The sequence below is a fragment of the Lineus longissimus genome, chromosome 2 (genome assembly GCF_910592395.1).
Source record: "Lineus longissimus chromosome 2, tnLinLong1.2, whole genome shotgun sequence".
Classification (NCBI taxonomy): domain Eukaryota; kingdom Metazoa; phylum Nemertea; class Pilidiophora; order Heteronemertea; family Lineidae; genus Lineus; species Lineus longissimus.
This window is the reverse complement of record NC_088309.1, coordinates 9105764-9127702: the sequence shown is the minus strand read 5'-3', so window position 1 is coordinate 9127702 and position 21939 is coordinate 9105764. Positions and strand designations below refer to the sequence as shown.

Sequence of the window (21939 nt, the reverse complement as noted above, 5' to 3'; positions counted from 1 at the left end):
TATATATAATGTTGAAAGCTTAAGAACAAATTCATTCTTCATGTTAGGGACATATTACCACACTGCTGACTGTTGTATTTAATGTGCGCTTTTTGCAGATGGCCTCAACATGTGCTAGGACTGATATGATCGTTTCTTCGATGACCAATTTGTATATTTCCGCCATCTTACCTGTCCGAAAGATCAATTCCGATGCCATTTTCATCATCATCAGAATCCATGTCTTCTTCTAGAGCTGCCTGCAGGTCTGCTATTCGTTTAAATGCCAACTTTAAATCAGACTGACTCTGTTCAAAGTCTGATTCTAGCGTCTCTAGTCGCATCTCCTGCAAGCAAAATGTCACATTTTAAACTTGCAATCAACGATAAAAGAGCGTTCTTGTAATTTTGACATCCTCTCCAACTGACATTTATGGATGGACCAGTTCAGCCTCTTCCAACCATCCCCCGATTCCACAACTATAATTTTAACTTACTATTTCATGTTTCTTTTGACTAGTTTCTGCTTCCTTTCTCTGCGCATCATCGAACTCATCTCGAAGATCTCGAAGTTGTCGCTGAGTTCGTTTGTTCAGCTCCTGTGACCTTTGTTCCTTAGAGATTGCGTCGTCCCGCTCGGTATTTAACCGATCAGACTGGTCTTTTAACCTCTCGTGTTGAACCTGAAAAGTTATGAACATTTAGTGACTTTGAAGATAACAAATCAAATAGAAGCTCTGTTACTATTTTAGTTAATACAAATAGTTTATCATGAGAAGTCAATGATCCATTGCAGAGTATTAAAAGCAGTTAAATTTCTTAACAACTCAGACCACCACCCATCAGCTTACCTCTAACCGCTGTCTTACAGTCCTCTCCAAGTCAACCTTGGAGTCCAGCTCCCGAATTTTTGCTTCGTTCCTGAGTAATGCTTGTTTATCTGTGAACTCCTGTGTCATATAATCTACCCGCGTTTGTAATTGCATCACCTAGAAAATATAGCATTCAAAAACTTAACTATTAAACTTTGACCTGTATTTCATCATGGCTGTTGTTGACTGGCAGTATTATTCTTCATCCATGCGATTCTTCTACATAAGATACAAATCATTATAATCATGTACAAGGCAACAATGGAAGTCTATCACTATCAGACAAAATATGGTGTGACCCCCAGGGAATGCAACATCTATTTGCTGGAGTGAATTGGGGCTTACCTGTTCATGCAAGGTTTGTTTTTCACTATGGAGGTCCATGATCTGTTGGCACTGGTCAGATATAGTAATGTTGTCGGCAGATTGCTGGAAAATACAAATCACACAAGTGAAGATAACTGGATAAGTTCTGTCGGATTATCGGAAGAGCAACCATCTTAATCTCCAACAACAACCAGCAACATGAGACCTCTGTGATGGAGATTGGTTCGTTCGCCTGGTTATGAATATCACTCTCCCATTCCTACAGTTACGTACAGGCATTCTAGTTACGGTATCAAAGCCCCATCATGTCTTCCTCTCTTTCCCCACTTCAAGGTATGAACAAATCGCCAACAGAATAACCGATGTTTTCACACGATGATCAACATGCCAAGACTAGAGATAATACCTATCTAAACAGCTAGAGATAATACTTATCTAAACAGCTAGAGATAATACTTATCTAAACAGCTATCGCAATCATCAAGGAAATACTCTACCTGTTGTACAACCGCCTTGTATTTTTTCATGAGTTCTGCATATTCTTCATCGTGGTCTTCTAACCGACTTTCTATCTCGTTCTTTTCTCGTGCTAAAGCAGAGCCTTTTTCTTCAGCCTAGAAAAAGAAATGAGGAAAATACTTATCAGTCTGTATCATGGAGTGTCAATACAAGTACTGCTGAGACTCTGTATCCATGAATAGTGCTGAAATACATCTAAGTCTTAGAAAGAACCTGCGTGGTATTAGTTCTGACTAGAATTTACTGAACACCAAGTTGTTGAGGTTTGTTGCCATATCACTTCTCGTTCTATTCAAATACTTTTGTTGCAAGAGACAATACTCCAAATACCATTCCAAAATAAATGTTTTTGATGGTTGATTTCCATATTTGAGCCCAAATCAAGTTTGATGTGTTATCAATACAAACACTGTGGCATTGGCATTTTAAACCATCCATGCACCATCAGCAAAAGGGAAGAAAAGCAACAAATATATTCCATTTACATAATTTGGTATTCTCCATGCTTTGCAGAGGAGCACCTATTTCTATCAGAGGGTGTTTTCCTTCGTCAGTACAGGACCTAGCAGGATGATTTCTAATTTGATTTGCAAAGCTGACCATGCACAGGAGGAGGATTCGCTGTGCAAGCATGATTACTGATTTTAGGTGAAATATTTCATAATCTGAGCAATCAAGACTGCAGAACCAATAATTTCTTATCTCCAAACATCCATTTGGCCTGGGAAGAGCAATGACAATGGCCCAACTGTTGGGAGCAAACTCATGCTCATGCTTGGTATAGGATGTCCATGGTGACAGAATACCCAAACCCCAAATCTGTACACTCTACTAGTACCTCCTTCAATCCCTAGAGCAAAATAAGTGAAAACTCATGTTAATGTTCTGCTAAATAATTAACATCTCGGTCATATATCTCTTATCCGTTTTCAAAATGAGCTACCAAGTCTTGTACTTGACTTTACCGATCCGTGGCTGTTTTTCATCACAATCGTTATATTGTCGTAGCTATGTCACAGCAACAAAAGGCTTATTGGCATAGTATTTTTAAGCTCAGCAGTAACAGTAACAAGCAGGCACATACCTCCTGTTTGCTCCTGGAGATGACATCCAGTTGTTGCTGGATTTCCTGGACTTCGAGTTCCATAGACTTCCTGGCTTTGACGGCAGCGGCTGTGGCAAAGTTAGCATCCTCTAACTGTAAATGGAAGAAATGAAAATTGTTGAAGGAAACAGAGATATCACACTAAGTTGACGCAGGCCATCATGATCAACAAATGCCTAAGTCAACACTTCAAATTCTTTCATCCAAATGTTAGGACTGGTAAACTGCCAACCAAGTGCAGTCTCTGAATATGAAGGTCATGTCAGATTGCATCGGATCACCACTGTACTGTATGTCTGAAGGGTCTACCACATACCTGATTTCTGAGCTGTTTTATAGAATTCCTGGTACCAGCAGGATCCCTCTGTCTTTCCAACATTTTCTGAGCATCTCGCAATAACGCTTTTGTTCGCTTGAGATCTCGCCGCAAACCCTTCTCCGCATCTAGAAAAGACAACCACTGGGTAAAATTATTGAGTCTAAAATATGTAAACATGTTGCCTACTTCCTTTAAAGAAATGTCTCCGATTCCAAAAAGTTTTGAGATCCTGTGATTTAGTTTTGCAAGCAAAATTATTCTAGGATCTTGAGCAAATAGTTGGGCAAAAAAGACAACTCTTTGGCACTATCAGTATGCCCCTGTCCCTTGACAATTGTATTATCAAATACAGAATCAGAATCCAAACTTCATTCATTCAATAATTTGCTAATTACCTCTGTCCCTGATGGGTGTCCTCGTGTTGAAGTCGTTGAGTTGGCGTTCAAGTTCCCTCTTTTCTTTCAGCGCCCTCTGTTTTTCTTCATACTCATCCTCAATCTGCATTTCTAACTGTTTAACCTGAAATATGCAGAGACAGACATCCATGTATGCCCAAACAAAACAAAAAAATCTCGTTGACTTGTTACTTCCACAAGACATGCTGATCTTTTTCCTGATAACTAGCTACACCAACAACTTATCAACTCACTCTTTTTTGTGTACTATATCTCATATCCTCAATTTCTGTATCTTTGTCCTCGAGGTCCTTTTGGTGCTGCTGCCGCTGCTTTTCAGACGTCATTTCTAACCGAAGCTTTGCCTGCAAACATTGAGAATTTCGAGTTGAGGGAGATATCAGAAACAAGAAATCCTTCTGTTCAATCTGACAGACCCACTGGTCTTTTCAGAAAACATCAAAAAAAGTTAACATTTCTTTTTTAATAGTACATCTCTATAGACATTTCAGTATCAGTACCAAAATAATATGTTTCATTTCAAAGACAAATGTTCGTCTATTTCTATCCATACCTGTCCTAATTGCTGTATCTGTCCCGCCTGCTCATCCAATTCCTCCTCTTGGTCCGCACATTTTATTTCAAGGTCATATTTGGTACGTTTCAAGGCCATGACCTCCTTGTCGTCCTTGCTGCCAACGTCCTCAAGGTCGCGGAGTTCATTTTGTAGCCGATGCAGCTGATCTCCCTGCGAGTCTAACTCACTCTGTAAATGATCGATTTGTTGTTTTAATGAGAAGTTCTCGGCGATCAGCTGGTCCCGTTCACGTTCTAGCGACACCCGCTGGCTGTGTTCCGTACCAGCCTCGTCCCGTTGTCGCGCTAATTCAGCATCAAACCTGAAAAGAAGATTTTTCATTTATCAGATCTAAAAGAAAACACATTATGTGCCATGCAAAAAGGATAACTTGAAGCACAACTTAATACATTTCATCCAGAACCGCACTGTCGAATTAACTTTGAAATCCTGGTTTCTCCTCAACAATTAACGACACACAGCACCTCCCCAGTGCTCCAAACTGCCATTTTTATCAGTAAACACCCTACTCACTTCCTCTGTTTCTTTTCTAAGTCTGCATTCCGACTGATCTGTTCCTCAAGATGCAACCTCATGTCCTGCAGGTCAGCGTTTAACTTCAGCGACTTCCGCTTCTGACTGGCACCAATTCTTTTCTGTTCATCAGCTTCCTCTAACGCCTCCAGCAGCTGCAGGAAGAAATTGGCAATAATACAGAAATGGATAATACTGCTGTTATGTAATGATGCTTTACTGCTGTTACATAATCCGGCACTCCTGTCGTTAAAATGAAGAGGGAACAGCTCTACTTTCCGTTTCTCAGCAAGAAAAGTTGTAATCCCTTGGTGTTATTCCTAATATTTAGATTTTCAATAAATACAACTATAAAGCCTATATACATCTTAATATTATGTAAATAAATAAATGTCTTCAATAGCATTGACACTGCACGATTGCAACAGAATTCCAACTACAATACCAGCCCCTTCATCTGAAAGCACACATTTTACTTCCAAATGGCACCAGTTTTGTCATGATTGACTTGACTAATAGGCACATGTACACCTTTTTGGATACTTTTTTCAACAGCTCACATTCTTGAAGTGGAAAAAAAGTTATGTTACCTTTCGTTCAACTTGTTTTTTAATGGAATGCTCTTGTTCGATCTTCTCCTCATGTTCCTGCTGCATCTTCTTCTTGGTGAACTCCAGCTCTCGCTTGGCACGGTCATACCTCTGTTTGTAAACATCACCTGAAAATATAGGAATACATAAGATGAGTGTTGTCAGTATTTCTGACAGCAAATACTGTCTATCAGACCATGTATAGATAGGGTTCACGTTTTCACATGTTATGTGTCACTTTTCACTTGCCATTCATGACATTAAGAACGAACAGGTGATTTTCAAAGAACTTGCTACATATGATTGACAATGAATTTTTGACTTTTTGACTTTTTAAATCCTCGGCAGTGCCTATCACTTCTGTTCACAGTTGGTGCCAATTGAATCATCAAATTATTAGCCAAGTAATTCGTCTTCAAACAGGTAAATGCATAAAGTCAGTTTGTATCTATCTGAACACAAAATCTGATACAACTCTTTCAACAGAGGTTAACCACACACGGTGCCTGCACCACACACGCACCTAACACTGCAACCGTGAAGCCATGTTAAATATTGAAACAGGTAGGCCACCACCTGTGCCAGGAGTAAACAGTTGTGTCTCTTCAACGAAACAACCCTAATTACACCAGTAATAAGCTGCTGAAACAGGGAACGGAAATAGCAACATTTCTGCATCCCTCGGCAACATGATTTACTTCCCAGACGGAATGCACAGGCAGATGCAACAGTATGCTCAAAACTTCTAACAATATTAACCCAATGTGTGTAGCAGACAACGCCAACCAACGTAGCGTCGCTGGTTACAGGTTTCAGACCAAACAGTAGCAATGCAGAGAGATCAATTCGATATTAATTGAAATTTGAATAGACCCCTGGCAAAATGTTGCTGGTGTTAAACCTCAAGGGATTAAAATCAAGGGGTCATTAGTTGAAAATAGTGAAACAAGATTAGAAGAGCTTTCGATGAATTGGTAACTGTTGAGTTTAGTCAAAGCTTGTCATTCAACCCATTCTAATCCTAAGAGCCCTTCAATGGTCAAGCCTAGACAAATACAGAAGAAAATTGTACTTTCAAGTGTCCTTCTCTTTTGGATTGTCTGAGCAATATATTAAAGCAGCCAAGTGTGTCATCAAACTGAAACATTACCCCACCAGTACAATCAGTAATCTAAAACCTTCTCAGTTAAAACTTTGCAATCTGCAAGAGTACAAAGCCCACGACTATGTGTTCAGAACCCCGAGGAACAGTTTTCAATGAATGAAGTCACTTACTATCTCCGTCATCGTCGTCCACCTCCCCATCCATTGCACTTTGCCAGAGCCGAGCCTGCATCACCTCCATCTCAAGTTGTTCATTCTTCCGCTGTAGGCCTGCCTGCCGCGACTGAAACAAACATACACGGCTGTAGTCAAGAGGACCAAACTGTTGATTAAGCTGTATCTTATCTTGCTGAAAAAACACTTGTCATATGAGAACATGACACACTAATGCAACTCTCTCAGCTTCAAGGGCTTCAAATCAGTCACAAGGATGATCAATAAAATTTCCCTTCCTGTCAAACTGTTTTCTTCTGTGGTAGGTCTGCCTTTCCCTTTTTTATGCAACTCTTGGCTGGCTGCACCTTTTTGCAGGGCGGGGGAAAGCTAGCCCTATCTCTTGCTTGTTGCATTGCCATGCATTATTCTCTACAGAATGTATCAAAATGCATACATGTACAACAGTTGATGGAATTGTGCCCAGCTCCACAATAAGTTTCCAGGTCACCATCCTTTTACAATAGTTGACAACGGATTGAGTCTAAAAATGGTCCAACATAGCCTGGTTTAAAACAGGTAGATTTTAAAATGGATCCATTGGAGTGATATCCGAAGAATAACAGCACATCTACTGACAAAGTTGAGAAAATGAGAGTAGGTTTGTGTGTGTGCTGCAGACAAAATTAAAAGGAAACGAGGAATGCCAAGATCGGCAACACAGGGGTCCGAGAATGAGAAAGAAAAGATCCAAAACAGAGGCCCAGGACAGAAGGAACTGGCAGTGGTAGCACATCCAGCTGTGTAGAAGGAAGGAAAGGATATCGGCCAAGAGACTATCCGTCGAGACAACCTCGCACGTCTAAGAATGAGGTAGTTTAGCATGCAAACATGAACACACTGACAGCTTACACTATAGGAGACATCCAAACAATGCTAAAATAGTGTTGCATCCAGGTACTGGGAACGCACAGACAATAGGCCCAGGAGGAGAAATACTAGGCCTCATACCTAGCGGAGAAAAGCAAGTCAAAAAGATTACATAGCGCACAACCCAGGTATACACAAGTTGGGCTATCAGGTGTAAATGCTCCAGTAGCTAGCACCTTGTCATAAAATGGCAACAACAAGTTGGAAGAGTGTAGTTAGCTTGAGAGCAGGCCACAGGTAGAGAAACTCATAAACTCATTGCTGATAAATGATTTTTTGGTCTAGTTACACTCAAGGTTACCTGGGGTTGGAGAACAAACCCTATTTTCTTCAACCCTCTGGCTCTACATGCTATTCTAAAGAGAGCTTTTGATGACACGTTATCAGGCAGATGACATCAAGCGTCATAATGTTCTGGACTGCAAATGCATTCAGTCGTATGATGATAAACAAGTCACACAACTCCTGCAACGTCAGGCTTTTTTTTCCTCACAACTTACAAACACCAGATCCAGAAAATCATCTTTGTCAAAGAAAAACATTCAAGATATCCCATTTGATAAAATTCCTATTCCACAATAACTAGTAATACCCAGATAAAGATTCCAAGAATTGACATTTCAACATTATGCCAATTTTGAATCAGACACACTGATAATCCTAATAGAAGAAAATCTAACCCGTTGTATACACTGAACGTCTTTTATAGAAAAAGATCTCTCAACAACTGCGACAGAAATGTCAATAGGCCTGGAGCCCTAATGGTCATCAAATATACACTATGTCTACAGGAAATGACACATACATCGGAAACCTCCACATGTATCAAATGCATGAATTAGGTTTCACATACAACAATGTATGATATCTTGGTTCAGTCGTTTTCAAAATATGCTGTGAAGATGAGGTCATTTCACATTTACTTTAATAACCTCCTGATAAAATGCTTGCAAGAATTGATCATTGTTTTAACAACAAGTAAAATGCTTTGGGGGTCTACTCTATAAGCATCATGAGGAATTCTGAGATGCTCCCTTACCTGTACATCTCTCAATTCTTTCTCTAATCGCATCCTTTCTGCCTGTTCGACTTCTAACATCTCAGCAGCTTGGTGCGATGTCGTATTCTCCTCAAGGAAATCAGCTGAGATCTCCGCCAACTGCAAAAACAAACAGAACTTGAAAGCATTTCATTTTGGATGGTACTGTATCTTCATAGAACTTATACATTTACAGAAAACAGCCTATTTCAACTTTAGAGATTAACCAGTTACAGAATAGTGGCCCAGAGAAAAAAGAGACAAAAAGTGCATAAACCAAGCACTATAACCATGCTTATCGTGCAATATAAAAGAATAACGGGTTGCAGTGAGATAAACCAAAGTGATGTGTATCAATTCAGTTTTCTGGTTAGCGTAAAACTGGAGCCAGGATTGTTTGTTAATGTTAGAGCCCACAGCTGTCAACTCCGAGGGCCAGCTCAAATGGGCTACAGCTAGATTGGCCAAGATGGGCTAAGATTAGAAGTAGTCATTGGCTCCATGGGGAGAGGCGCCCTGAAAAATCATTTTCCTCCAACAATAAGGGGGGAGGGGCCATGCCTCATGCTTCCATTTTGTCAAACAGACCATACGATTCATCTTGCGTCTTAACAGGGTAAGGATGCTAATGATCTAGTCTCACCTTATCCTCTAGTTTATCACATGAGTGCTTATAATCATTCCTCTCTTTTTCAAGCTTCTCCAACTTCAGCATCAGCTGCTCCAGCTCCACCTGCAATGGACGAAGTGTACTAAACATGCCAGTCAAAACAAGAATGAATGCAGTGATGTGTTGTAAACAAGAGCTGAGAAGGAAAACTTCATTTCATGTCATGTTCATTCGGTCCTATCAACTATAGATTAAAACTCATGTTTGTTCCATCTAGGGTTCCAGATCCCCAACAAAATAACTTCAACAACTTTATTCATCTACATTTTTGCACCAGCATTCAAAATTATGCCAGTGACACTATGTGCATCGGGAAATCATTCTCTATCGGAGTGCTTGAGGTGATGTCTCATGCACTGATCAAATGCAAGCACCAAAACAAGAGCAACACAGTCTAAGGCCAAGGAGGAGGAACAAGTGAAGTGGTGAATTGACCATGAACTGCATTAAATTTTCAGATGCTATTTCCTTGAAGCACTTTTCAATGTAAAGGAATTTCATTGATCTGTTCAAAGCGTTCCCCTCGAAATGTTACAACTGATTTAAGTGTCTCCTTTCATCGTTCAAGGAGCACTAATTCACTTAATTATACCACACTATCGACAAGTGGTGTCGTTCCAAACAATTTGATCAAGTGCTTTTTACTGTTCAAGACATCAGGCTCAGACAGAGTGAGGTATGACATGGTTGAAGCGTTTCATTACATGATTATTCGTTGCCGTTTCAACATCAATAGGAGTTGTGATATCTTAACTGCAAGTTTAGCAAACCTTGCATGGTGGTTTTCAGAAAGTTTATCACAAAATTCACTGTCACAATTGTATTGACAGTCATCCCAACCTTTTCTTCCATCATCTTCATAGCATTTGGACATTCAGGGATTTGAGAACTGAAACCAGCATTTAGGCGCACTTTGACTACAAATTCCACTTGTCCTATTTTCAAGGTCCTGGATTCCTGAATCCCCGGGTATCCAGCTCAGATGCTTACCGCTCTGTCTTTGAGCTCCTCCTCTGTCCGATGCACATTCAGGATCGGCAATACTTTGGTATACAATCTCCACCAAGGCCACGACTGGATGTAGAGGAACTTGCGCACATTTCTTTGGATGCACTTGACGGCAAGATTCTGAACCTGCAAGAAGGAATTGAGCATGATGCGATGGTTAAGATCAGTGGTGTCATCTGGTGCCAGCTTGGTGACACCAACCATTTCATTCCTCCTGGTAAAGTTCTTGGGTACCTGGAGTTGGTCCCTGGGACACAACCATGGGTGAAGGTGTGTATCAGCCCACATGGTATAGCAATCACAATCTACCTTTAGGTTATATCTCATGAAATATGAAGTTATTTGAACATATGCCACCCCCCCCCCCCCCCCCGACCGTTTTATAAATAAAGTGGGTTAAAGTGCAAGCCATGGCATAGATTATAACTTACCCCAGCAGATCAGACAGCTAGCCTAATGTCATGTAGTGTCCCCTTGGTATAATCCCAATGCTCTCCGCTAGTGCTCAAAACCGGCATATGTCCACGTACAGATTTTCTCGTTTAATCAATTGTTCGACCTATTATGCAAGATTTTTGTAGGAAAACCCAGTCAATTAGTTGACCTAAAGGTCGTTATACAAGACTGGGGCCATACACACACCCCATGGCTAAGAGGGCAAACAGCCCTATCTAATCCTAGGTCTGCTAACTAAAAGGGATAGCTCTTGTCCAAGGGCACTAATGCAAAGTAAAGCTGGCCTAAAGAATTCTACTTGTGTACACAAAAAACATTTTCGAAAGGGTGTCTTCAAAGCCTTTGGCAACTTTGTTCAAAATGCAAATATTTGGGAAAGGCAAAACCAAAATGATTTAGGGAAATCTTGTCACTTTTTAGGTCAATACATGGGCTGTCTGATCGGCAGTGGACAATATTTGTAGGATACCGGTAGCAAGCTGTTGTCACGGGCACTGGATGGAGAGCACCACATTGATAACAAACATGATTATGATGACTGCATACTAACCTTGCGTTTCTTGAGGTTCTGTCTCTCGATGTACCCACGACAGTAGGCCTGGAACTTGAGGATGGTCCCAGATATCTTGTCTTCTCTTGCATCATCGAGTTGTGACAGCACACCCGATCTAAAGAATACCTACAATATACAAAATAAACAGATCTTGTATTATAATTCCAATGTACATATTTTACAGTACAAGAGGTACGACAGAGCAATTTCAAGCCTGGCTGTAATACGAGAAATCTGTCTGTACATGATCTGAATATCTGAAAATTACAGAAGAATGTTTCAATTCTTGATCACAGTTTTCTAAGGTTATCATCATCTGGTGAAGTATAAAGCAAGGAGTAAGGCCAAGGAGCAATTCATATATCCTACAGATATCTGTGCAGCAGGGCACAGTTTTTTGTAGGAATTGTCTTTTCTGTTCAAATATGAACCACTGAGACAATCTCTCAAAGATGTATAATGCGTCAATGAAATTCCTTTGGACCTAGAATAGTTGAAAGCATGCCAAAACAGCCATTGTACTGCTGTACCTGTTCAAGAATCGATCAACCAAGTTTTAATTAGACTTGGTGTCGGTTGCTTCAATCCCCTGAAGATATGGTCATATCACTTTCATGGCGTGAGTAAATGAGCATTTCAATAGCCTGGGGCGTGTTCATTGGGATAATGATACAGACACATGAATGCCAGCAATTGATTTTTAAAACAATACAATCTTTACTTGACATTCAATTATTGGGACCAGAAAATATCGCTGTGGCTTAACTTGAAAACGCATTTTGATAGAAGATGTCAATTTAGGATTAAGTTGAATCTAATCAGTAAAACCCACACTCATTGTCATAAGGATGACATTTGACCTCACAAATCACCTCCCATGGACAGACAATGGCAATTAGACAATGGGACAATGGCCATTAGAGCTCATCAACCAGATGACTTTCTGATTATCACAGCCTGGGAGTTGATCCAGAATTCAGGAGGGAGTGATTAGTCTCCTATTGTGGACTCATTTTCTGTTGTGTCTGCTGCAAACTGTACAGTGTGCTCTCAGTACTAATGGTTTCTCCATCTGGTTCATTCAGGAATTTCAGGCTAACTATACTCAGCCTCCTTTTTCCTCCTCCTTTTAAAAAGGCAACTTGATTCTGCATCGTATATACTTGGTAGTTCTTTAGGCTAGTTTCCAGCAGTATGACCTTTGAAATAGAAGCACATAGCAAGAGCGATGCTTTATAACTTAAAGCTGGCAATTAGTACTGGTACCTGCATCGTGGACTCAAGGATTTGAAATGCCAAGTAGACACTGAATGTTTGAAGAAGTACCTTACTGATTTAGAGGGTCTTCATATCAGAATTTTTCTTGTGAGCTGGTGCGATTATTTCAAAGGCCATATCTTCCTGCACTTTGTTACAGGTAGAGAATTTGGTATTTTTCAAAGAGGACAGCAAACAGGTGTTTTCCAGACCCATAAAAAGCTTAAAACTTCACAAGATCCCAGCAGTTGTCAGTGGTGTGATATGCTTGCCTCTGTGATAATATTTCTAAGAACGTACCCCGAGGAGTGGATGATAAGCCCAGCAGTATTCTCCCATACTGCTGAAGAAGAAGGAAGACGAAACCAGCTGAGATTATTGCCTCTCCTCATGTAAATGATAGAGGAAGCTCGCCAAAGACAACAAAGTGAAAGGTGATCTGAACTAATAGGTGCAATGAACTCTGGAATTATCCTTGTTAACAACCAACTGCATTGTAGGTCTAGTTTGAGGTATGTACGAGATGTTGAGTTTACATGATTAGCAGTTGGTTCGATCACCAAACTCTCAATAACAAGTTATACCATTTCCAGCACTTGTGTGATCCTCTGAAAGTTTGTTTCTGACATCATGCTACTCATCTCATAACAATACCATCACCCCCAATCAGCCATGTCCTTAAAATGGAACAACACTTCAAATTACAATCCTAAATAGGCCTAATGCAATTTACATACCAACCTATACTTGGAAGGTTTTCTAATTAAGGTGCAAGATTTTCATAAGTCTATTCAATATGTAAACCTGGAACGTTCTCAAGCGAGAGCCCACGTTATTTCAAAACATGTTGTTGAACAATCACAACTACTGCCTAAACAGTATTGTACACTTGTCACTTCATTTAGCCTTCAAGCACACCATTACCATAGGATTCGATTTTCAGATCAATTTAAGTTCAGTATACCACACTAGCAAACTGAACAGCCAAACAGGTCAGCAACAAAACAAGGCAATGCAAGTGTGGCAAGGAAATGCGGCCTGCATCAGCCCAAATACACGAGGCCGTCCATACAGTTAGTATATGCAACACTGAAAGATCCAATGATCTCTAGCTGGAAGACTTGGTGTCAAGTTTGCAGAAGGGGTTAAGTCAGCAGTTCAAGCATCTCAGGGGTGGAACATTCACACCCTATCAGGTGGCACACCAGCCAACTTCACCAGACACTTTTAACAGCAAGCTTTTCTCAACGGCTATGATTCTGTAGCACATCATCTGTTTTGAGAAACTTTTGAACTTATTACTATACACTCCAATATGAATATGATCTACAAGTATTTCAAATTGAACAGGACTCATTTGACGCACTCACCTGGACTTCTGACTTGAACTTCGGCCCGACTCGCGACCGACAGGTTGAATTCAGAGGCACAACTGTTTTCTTGATTGGTGGTATATATTGGATATGCTCAGACCTGTACGAGGCGACTGAGCCAACCGATGACTGTGACATCCCATCCCAGCTCATAGTCCGATCACCATCCCAGCTACTGATGGTGTCATTGTCACTATCCGTGGAATAATTCACCCACTGTATATCACCCATGTTGCTAGTCCTCATGCTAAAACCACATGTTCATGAAATACTGCTTGAAGTGGTTTTCAACTTCACAACACTGATGGTTATTTCACAAAGTTTGCTATCAATTGTCAATCTCTGAAAGCTATTCCACAGTCATTCTCCAAATAGTCCACTGTTGATACCTATTCCATAGTCACTCTCCAAATAGTCTATCCTCTTCCACAGTCACACTCAAACAGTTAATCCTTGATAACTATTCATCATCCCTACTAAAAGAACTTTGAAAGACTCAATTCAAGACATCAACCTCGCAGCCAAACTTCAGATCAACATACCAAAAGATTCAGCAACCAAGATCTGTCAAAACTAACTAGACAATTTTCAATTCTGGTCTGATGAAAATCATGCCACACACCACCAAAATTATCCAGGAGAATGCATACTTCATAATGAATACTCCCAAGGTGCTTCTGTTTCATACAATATGTGCAGAAGGTGGAAAAAGCTGCCATAAACATGATAAACCAGACAGACCTCTTCGCTCAGGTGCTTTGGTTACCTAAAAACACCACCAACCTGAAGAGCAGAGAGATTCACTTCCAGACTCTTCTGTCTGTTTTCACAGCTTTTTGTTCATTGATTTCTAATAATCCCATACATGCAGCTGAAGCAAAACTCTTCATTACTCGAATTCATCCTCACAGTAATGTACCAAAACAATCAGAACCAGTAGCTGTAACATCCTCATTTTGAATGTCGCACAAAAAACCACTCAATTCAAATTCAAGAAACCACTTCATTTCACACTTTTATAGACAGCCTAGCTTGAAAGAGAGCTGGCTTCAAGTGCTCAAACACGAAGTAGATGTTCAATCAAAATTTTCCACATACCCAAAACCAGAGTTCCATCTGTTGCCTCAAAGTTACAAACTGTTATGACTCAGACACCAGCACGTTTATCTAAAACATTCAGATAGGCAATGTGCTGCCCAGTTATCCATCTGACATCAAATACCAGTAGAGTAATAGCCGCCTTTGTGAACTGCCCCAAGCTTTGCTGAATTATCAACCACTTTTTTAACAACTGAGCCTGAACTACAACCTCTGGTAGGATAGCCCAACTGTTCGATATCACCTCTAAGTAATCCATTTCAAAATATATATTTCATTAAGTATCCATATTGATTTTCAAACATCACAAATGGTTCATCTCAATCGATTATAGGGCAAACCAGTCTGACATTCTGTATATATCGAACTGTTTATATCTTGAATGAATCTAGGATCCTGACATCAATACGCCCTCGTTACACTTTTTTGCACTGATCAATTTACAGAGAAAGCCAGGCTGCTATACGATGGAAAGAGGAAATGTTTTCAGAATGGATTCATCAAAGGATGACGAGGTTGCTAAATGTAAGATAATCATATGCCTGAAATATCCCTGCATGCTCTCTTAAATGGGACACAAAATTCACATCCGCCTGCCCTCAGCTATTGATCCCAGATCCACCAATTGAAGTAATCCATTTATACAAGTATAGTAATTTATCATTAAAGAGTATCCTGATTGATTTTCTAACATCACAAATGGTACTTCTCAATCAATTACAGAGCAAATCAGTCTGACATAGTGCCCAACTGTACAAGCCTGACTTTACATACAGGTATTAGCAAAGATATGTTACAGCAACCCTGCACCAGTGATGCTCGGAATGCCTGCTTAACTAAAACACTTTCAAGTTATTTTTCCAATAAATGCCTCTTGGTATTTAAATGTATCATAAACCTGTTTTAAACATGATAGATAAGAATGAAGTTGTGGAAGAATAAACACAACAGCTTGTTAGTGATATAATCTCAGCCTCACATTTCCAAAGACGAAATTATTTCTGTGAAAACTTGGGCCAAAGGCACATGAGACCTATATCGGTATTGAAATTGTGACATGAAAGGTTATATTGCAGCAGATGCCCAACAATATCCTTCCGGTAAATGATGAGAATGGCAACATGAAATGACACGCAGACAAACCACATGATATTTGAATGAAACTTTTAAACCTTTGAATGTTGAGTTCATCCAAAGTTGCTGGGAATTGTCAATACAGGAGGAGCCATACTGAAAGCTCAATGCACAGTGATATAATCAACTCTATATGAAATGCACTGACATCAAAAGATACACCATCCACATAGTATGATAAAATCACACAATAGAAAGTCTCACTTCAAAATTCTCTACCGGAAAGGTTATAGAGTAAATCCTTCTTTCTTTTCGGAGAAAACTCAGATAGCAGACAAATAGACAGATGGTTTGGAAATCAAGCCGTTTTATCCAAGTTGTCAGCATCAAGACTTAAAATATCTTCTGCTGCCAAATCTTGAATATCATCAAAACAGAAATCAGAAGAAAATCAAGAACCAACCAGATTTGACAATGATCAATTCACTCCGATGTCAACAGAGCAACAGTATAGAACCAACGTAACAGATGTCCATCGACTACCATTCCAGTGTTCTTCATTTACAAACCGTCATTTTTTCCTCCAACCAGTTGAATCAATATCAGACGGTAAACCAAATCCCTCCTCATCCTGCACCGACATGAAAACTGAATATGCCGCCAAAGGCTACACATGTTCTCCATTCGCTTGCCAGAATATTAAAGGGTTCTTCAACTGAACAATGCTTCCTACTCGACCCACTTCCGCTGACAATAATTGCGGACCGGCACATGAATTCACACAATGCATTCTGTTGTCAAGCTTGAACACGCCGTTAGATCTCTAGAATCACAAACGGAAAAGTATCATGATCATTGAGATCCTTCAATGTTATCACGAAATCTTCAAGGACAATATCAGACCTCGGAAGGGAAAAAAATTCATCTGAAGTAGTCAAACATGTACCATGAACAACCAACTCTAAATAAACTTCTGTTCTACATGACCTAGTTCAACTCCTGGACCAGAAAATCGGAAATAAGTATGACCTCTTCACTTAGTATTTTCCACTACCAATTCACAAGAACAAATAATCTAGAATCCACTGGAAGAAGTTTTGATCACTGGTATCAAAATCTAAGAAAGTATGATATCCATTTAAAGTTGTAGTAACCTATATATCCACCAGAAGATGAGTGACCTTCAATCACCTAGTATCAACTGAGAGAAAGTGTGACCTAAAAACCTAGTATCCATCCATTAGAAGAGAGTGTGATCTAATCACTCAGAACACGCAGTCCTTTGAACTCATTCCAGCTAAATTGGCAATATGGAAACATCCCTCGCTGGTAACAATTGTTATGAATTCTCAGTACATACTGTTTGGATGCCCGAGAAATATCATGCCTCATGATCGTAAGCACCTATCAAAGCATATTTCAAATTTCATTGTTCGGTCCGAGGAATATGGACTAAACATTCATACGCTACTTCATTCCAAGCATCCAACTGAATGGTAAGATGAATTCGAACGGTAAATGTTCCAAGCATATCAGATTTCACTGTCTCCCCATAACTTCTCCATTCCGAACATGATGCAACGATGATGGTTATTTACTTGGATAGGGTATAACCATGCATCAATAACACCTCATTAGCCGACTTAATAATCATTACTGAATGAGGCAATTAGGATCTTTGCATAATTGGCAAGATCTGTGTAGTATTGATATATCCAACACTGCAATGTTTGTTATCTGTATAAAACACTCAGTACGGAGATGAGAATAGGTAATTAGACGTAAGATGCATAAGATCTAAAGCGGCAAGGCTGAGGTCTTTTGGTTAAATTACAAGTGGTGTAGTTAAAACACAAGCAGTCAGAGAATATTTACTCCAATTCTAAGTTCTCATGTGGTGCCCCATTTCCCACTGCATCCAATAGTCCACTTCTCCCTTTTCAAATTTCACTCTCATTCTTTTCCCATTACACTTTCCCAAATCACCGATCTGCATCGCAAGATTTTCATATTCATGATCATAACCTTTCAATCATACTCCCTTGATATGGTATAAAATTCCTCAGCAATGGCACATGAATGCAAAGTAACAGAGTCATGAGCAGTTGTCTCCTTTGGTGGTCAACAGAAATTCCACTTTCACATTCTCAAAAATCAACATGACAAGATGATTGAGATTCCAACTGAATACCAAGAACACCACATCTTGACAATGTCAACCAATCCTGACCTTTCCAAACCTAACAATTGATTTGAAGCCTTCATGCTTATGAATCACATTTTGGCACATGTTGGATGCATAAACTCACAACAACCGATATCAGAAAACCAGGCAACTTCAAACAAAAGAGTCTGTAAGTAAGTTGGCAAGTTAGAAGACACAATGACCAACCTAGTTCCTATCAAAAGAGCCTGTTGCAAACTTGATCAAAACAGGACAATACCTCAGACTTGTGATAGCTCGAATTCCATCAAACCATCAACTGTCATACAGCTCATGCCTTTGCCATTGTGTCCCCATAAAGTAAATATCAAGTCAATCCTGTGATCTGTCGTGAACAAAGTACAATCAAACAAGAGCCGGGCATGTCAGAGCATCCCTTTGCCATCCACAATTGAAAGCCTGTCTCATCTGATCATTCCATTTGACTTTGAGTACCACCGAGCATGATCAAGATAGATCCAATCCACATCAATGTCCTTTGATGATAGATGATCGGGGAAAAAATACTGACAAGCATTCACGTATTGAAGTCATGAGAAAGGTTTTTATATTGATTATAAAACATACCAAGATATTTCTCCCTGAATTAATACATTTTCCAGCGAAGTGAACAAAGATAAATTTCATCAATGCCGAAGAAGAAATCCGATCATCACTTTGAAGCTGATGTTCCTGAGGGTGTCAAGAAACACTGATACATATCACGCACATCATAAAATGCAAGAGGATTCTGTGTTCTGCTCGAAATCATAGCAGTAGGCTCGATGAAGCATGCTAAATCCAGGATCCTTAAGAATAATACCACACCAGACTGACCAACATGTAATGGCAATTCCTCCTTACGAAACAATCATTATACCCTATACCCTGTACTGTTCGTGTCAGGTTGTAATCGTACTAATGGAATATATCCTGCGGTCTTGAATTATCCAATAGAAGACATCACATTAATATGCATGTACGCCGTCAAGATCCATAGTCAACAGAGACACTCTCCTTTGTTTTACCGCAAAACGATATCTCAACATTTCACTTCGAGTGGCTTGTAAGATAAGAGAAATTCCATTAGCGCTGATTAGGAGCTTGTAACAATAGACACTACATCAGCCAGAAGTGATAAATTCTAATCGACTCTACCGTGAGAATTCTAACGGCGATATATGAAGAGCCATTGGTTGAGTACAGTGATTATCATGACTGCATGGGTTACTGAATAGCTAGACACGCAAGCCCCATTAAACCCAGATTTACTTGCCAATTACGCAATGGATTTTACACGCTTTTTTTTCACTTGTTTCAGAGCACTCAACCTCAAAATTATGCTCGGAACAGAGTGACATCATCATGAACAAAACTCCAAAATGCAAATCTGCAAGATCCAGATGTGAGGACACAACATCATCAAAAGACACGATTCCAAGCAAGCTGAAGGGACACAAATCACCGCCACCAGACTCTATGAGATAATCAGGGTGGAATGTCATATTCCGGGTCGTGACCATGTTTGATATGTCAAATTCTAAATCCGAGGCTGAGGACAGTATATCCGAAATCAGGACTATGGTACACAGAATGAAATATTTAACACAAAACTGACATACATGCTATTGTTTCGAATCGGTGGATTTATTTGCATAAATGAAGACAGACAATTATCCTCATTGATACCGTCATAAGCACAGATCACGCAGGCTTGCATGTTTAAATACAATCCTTCCATATGTAAATCTCGGAATCTCACTCCACGAACCTACATTCCAGATAACATTAATTACAGTATTCACAGCAAAGAAAAGCCCCCTGACGAGATATTTTATGTGCATTCTGCTCTAAACGTCACCTACATTGGGATAATAAAAACTCGCTAAATGAGACACCCAGGAGGGTCCTGGCCACAATCCAAGATTCTTTTCTCTACAGAAGGTTCAACACTATTGCACTAATTAAGCTTTGAACACTTTGAAAAGAACTGCACGCTTCATTTCCAAAGCATTCTTCTAATCCTAAACCTTTTTATGCCATAGATCAAAAACCAATACAAAATTGAAACCTGTAAATTAAACGAAAACTTCATTTGCATTGGGTTTAACCTGACTCAAGATTCCAGCATGCATGGCAAACTTAGCATAGCACTAGCATAGCAAGCTATACTGCTCCTTAAACAAGGCTCGACTCCACACGATTCATTTTAATAGAAGGCCACATAACACTTCTTTTCATTTCTTGGCCAGTTAATGCAACATAAAAACCTCCACTCTTGTCTGAAGCCAATACAATTATATCAAATCGTCTTTTTTAATTACATATGATCACAGTGACAAATGTCACGTCTTATTCGCAGCATCCGACAACAGGGAGATGTAAGAAGACAATATGATCCTTCCCCAGAGAGTCGTCCTTCTAAGTCCAATGACTCATCCAGAACAACTTGATTAAGATTGGCTTTATCTCGAGTTTGCAGCTAAATCTGACACATCGTGTAAAACCGTGTTGTACAAAATGTTAAGCTAATATATTCCATCACCGCATGAAATGGACCTGCAGAATGTTTCACTTGCAGATTTCCCTCAAATCTCAGAACAGCTCTGCACATAGTCTTGTGTAGCATGTAGAGCTCCTACAGGCAAGTGATGTTGAAACTGTTTCTCTTGGACTTCAAACCATCTGCGCTGACTGGAGTGATAATCTTACTTGATGACTTGCGGGTGCTAGGTCAATATGATTCAAAGAGATGGATTAGCAGATTTCAATGACATCACAAGGTGATTTCTTCTTCTTGCTCTAACTGGTATGTCCTCTGGCTCTTGTCATAAACACGGCAGCGAATCAAAATAACATTCACTAAAGGGTTAAACTGAAACAACACGCTGAATAACTATAGAATTGTTCTCCATTCAAAAGAACCAGGTTATCCAAATTGCCACAGAAAAAATAATTTCTTATCAAAATATTATTATTCAATACGAATTGTTACCATTTCAAAGACGTTGCTATTACTTTTCTCAAGTTACTTGCATTCAAAGTGTTACTATTACTTGCATTCAAAGTGTTACTATTACTTTATCAAAGTACTACATATGACTATCACATATCAAAGTGAATCGATATTCTAGAACTAGCACATGTACCAGTAATGGCAATGTCTCTGTTATAACCCTCATGGAAAGAGATATTGCCATAAGCACAGCTGCAAGGTGAACCCTTCTCCTCATTCACCACTAAAATGGCTATGTTCGTTTGAATGCAATCCTCACCAAAAACATTTTAGAACTTGACAGTATTCTCATCATGTACATGTAGTCAAACCATCAATAGAGCAACATGCAGGCAATTATGTGATAATATGAGTAAAGCTCAACTAACATGTCCCACTAATCAGGAGCACTCGAATCATGACAGCATGTCAGTGGTGGAGTGTCAATTAAACAACACATTATATTGACAGCGATAACCTCTGAGGTACTGCCATTGGCATCACTCGAGGCATGTTGTGAATGCAACAGTCCGTTTATCAGGACGTGACGCATTGAATCTGCTCGGAGCCGCAGTCCCTGGACTCATCCTTTAAAGATCTAATATGCGATGCCACCTATTTACTGGGTTAAGAACCGATTCGTTTCATATTCCTATAAAACTGTACAAAAACATCAGACTAACATCAACACCACAAACCGCCACAAGAATATCAGTTCCACAATTTATCAATGGATGGCAGCACTGGTATCTCTGACAATAACGGTGAACTAATGGGAAGTAATGGAGATCAATAAATCTCACATTGAC

The 21939-nt window shown here is 39.7% G+C and overlaps 1 protein-coding gene across 5 annotated transcripts in view; it reads right to left on the bottom strand.

Moving 5' to 3' along the window:
* Positions 1-21939, bottom strand: part of LOC135482533 (unconventional myosin-XVIIIa-like) — a 56885-nt gene that overhangs the window by 3498 nt on the left and 31448 nt on the right. For all 5 annotated transcript variants that reach the window (XM_064762632.1, XM_064762634.1, XM_064762635.1 and 2 more), the window contains 17 exons: positions 11128-11256; positions 10104-10247; positions 9087-9176; positions 8444-8563; positions 6493-6604; positions 5218-5345; positions 4628-4782; positions 4091-4415; positions 3771-3881; positions 3517-3640; positions 3119-3246; positions 2782-2895; positions 1676-1792; positions 1197-1280; positions 831-968; positions 477-662; positions 172-326 (listed from right to left, as the gene is read on the bottom strand). In XM_064762632.1, coding sequence (XP_064618702.1) covers positions 172-326; positions 477-662; positions 831-968; positions 1197-1280; positions 1676-1792; positions 2782-2895; positions 3119-3246; positions 3517-3640; positions 3771-3881; positions 4091-4415; positions 4628-4782; positions 5218-5345; positions 6493-6604; positions 8444-8563; positions 9087-9176; positions 10104-10247; positions 11128-11256 — 2360 coding nt within the window. The remainder of the gene's footprint in view (positions 1-171; positions 327-476; positions 663-830; positions 969-1196; positions 1281-1675; positions 1793-2781; positions 2896-3118; positions 3247-3516; positions 3641-3770; positions 3882-4090; positions 4416-4627; positions 4783-5217; positions 5346-6492; positions 6605-8443; positions 8564-9086; positions 9177-10103; positions 10248-11127; positions 11257-21939) is intronic.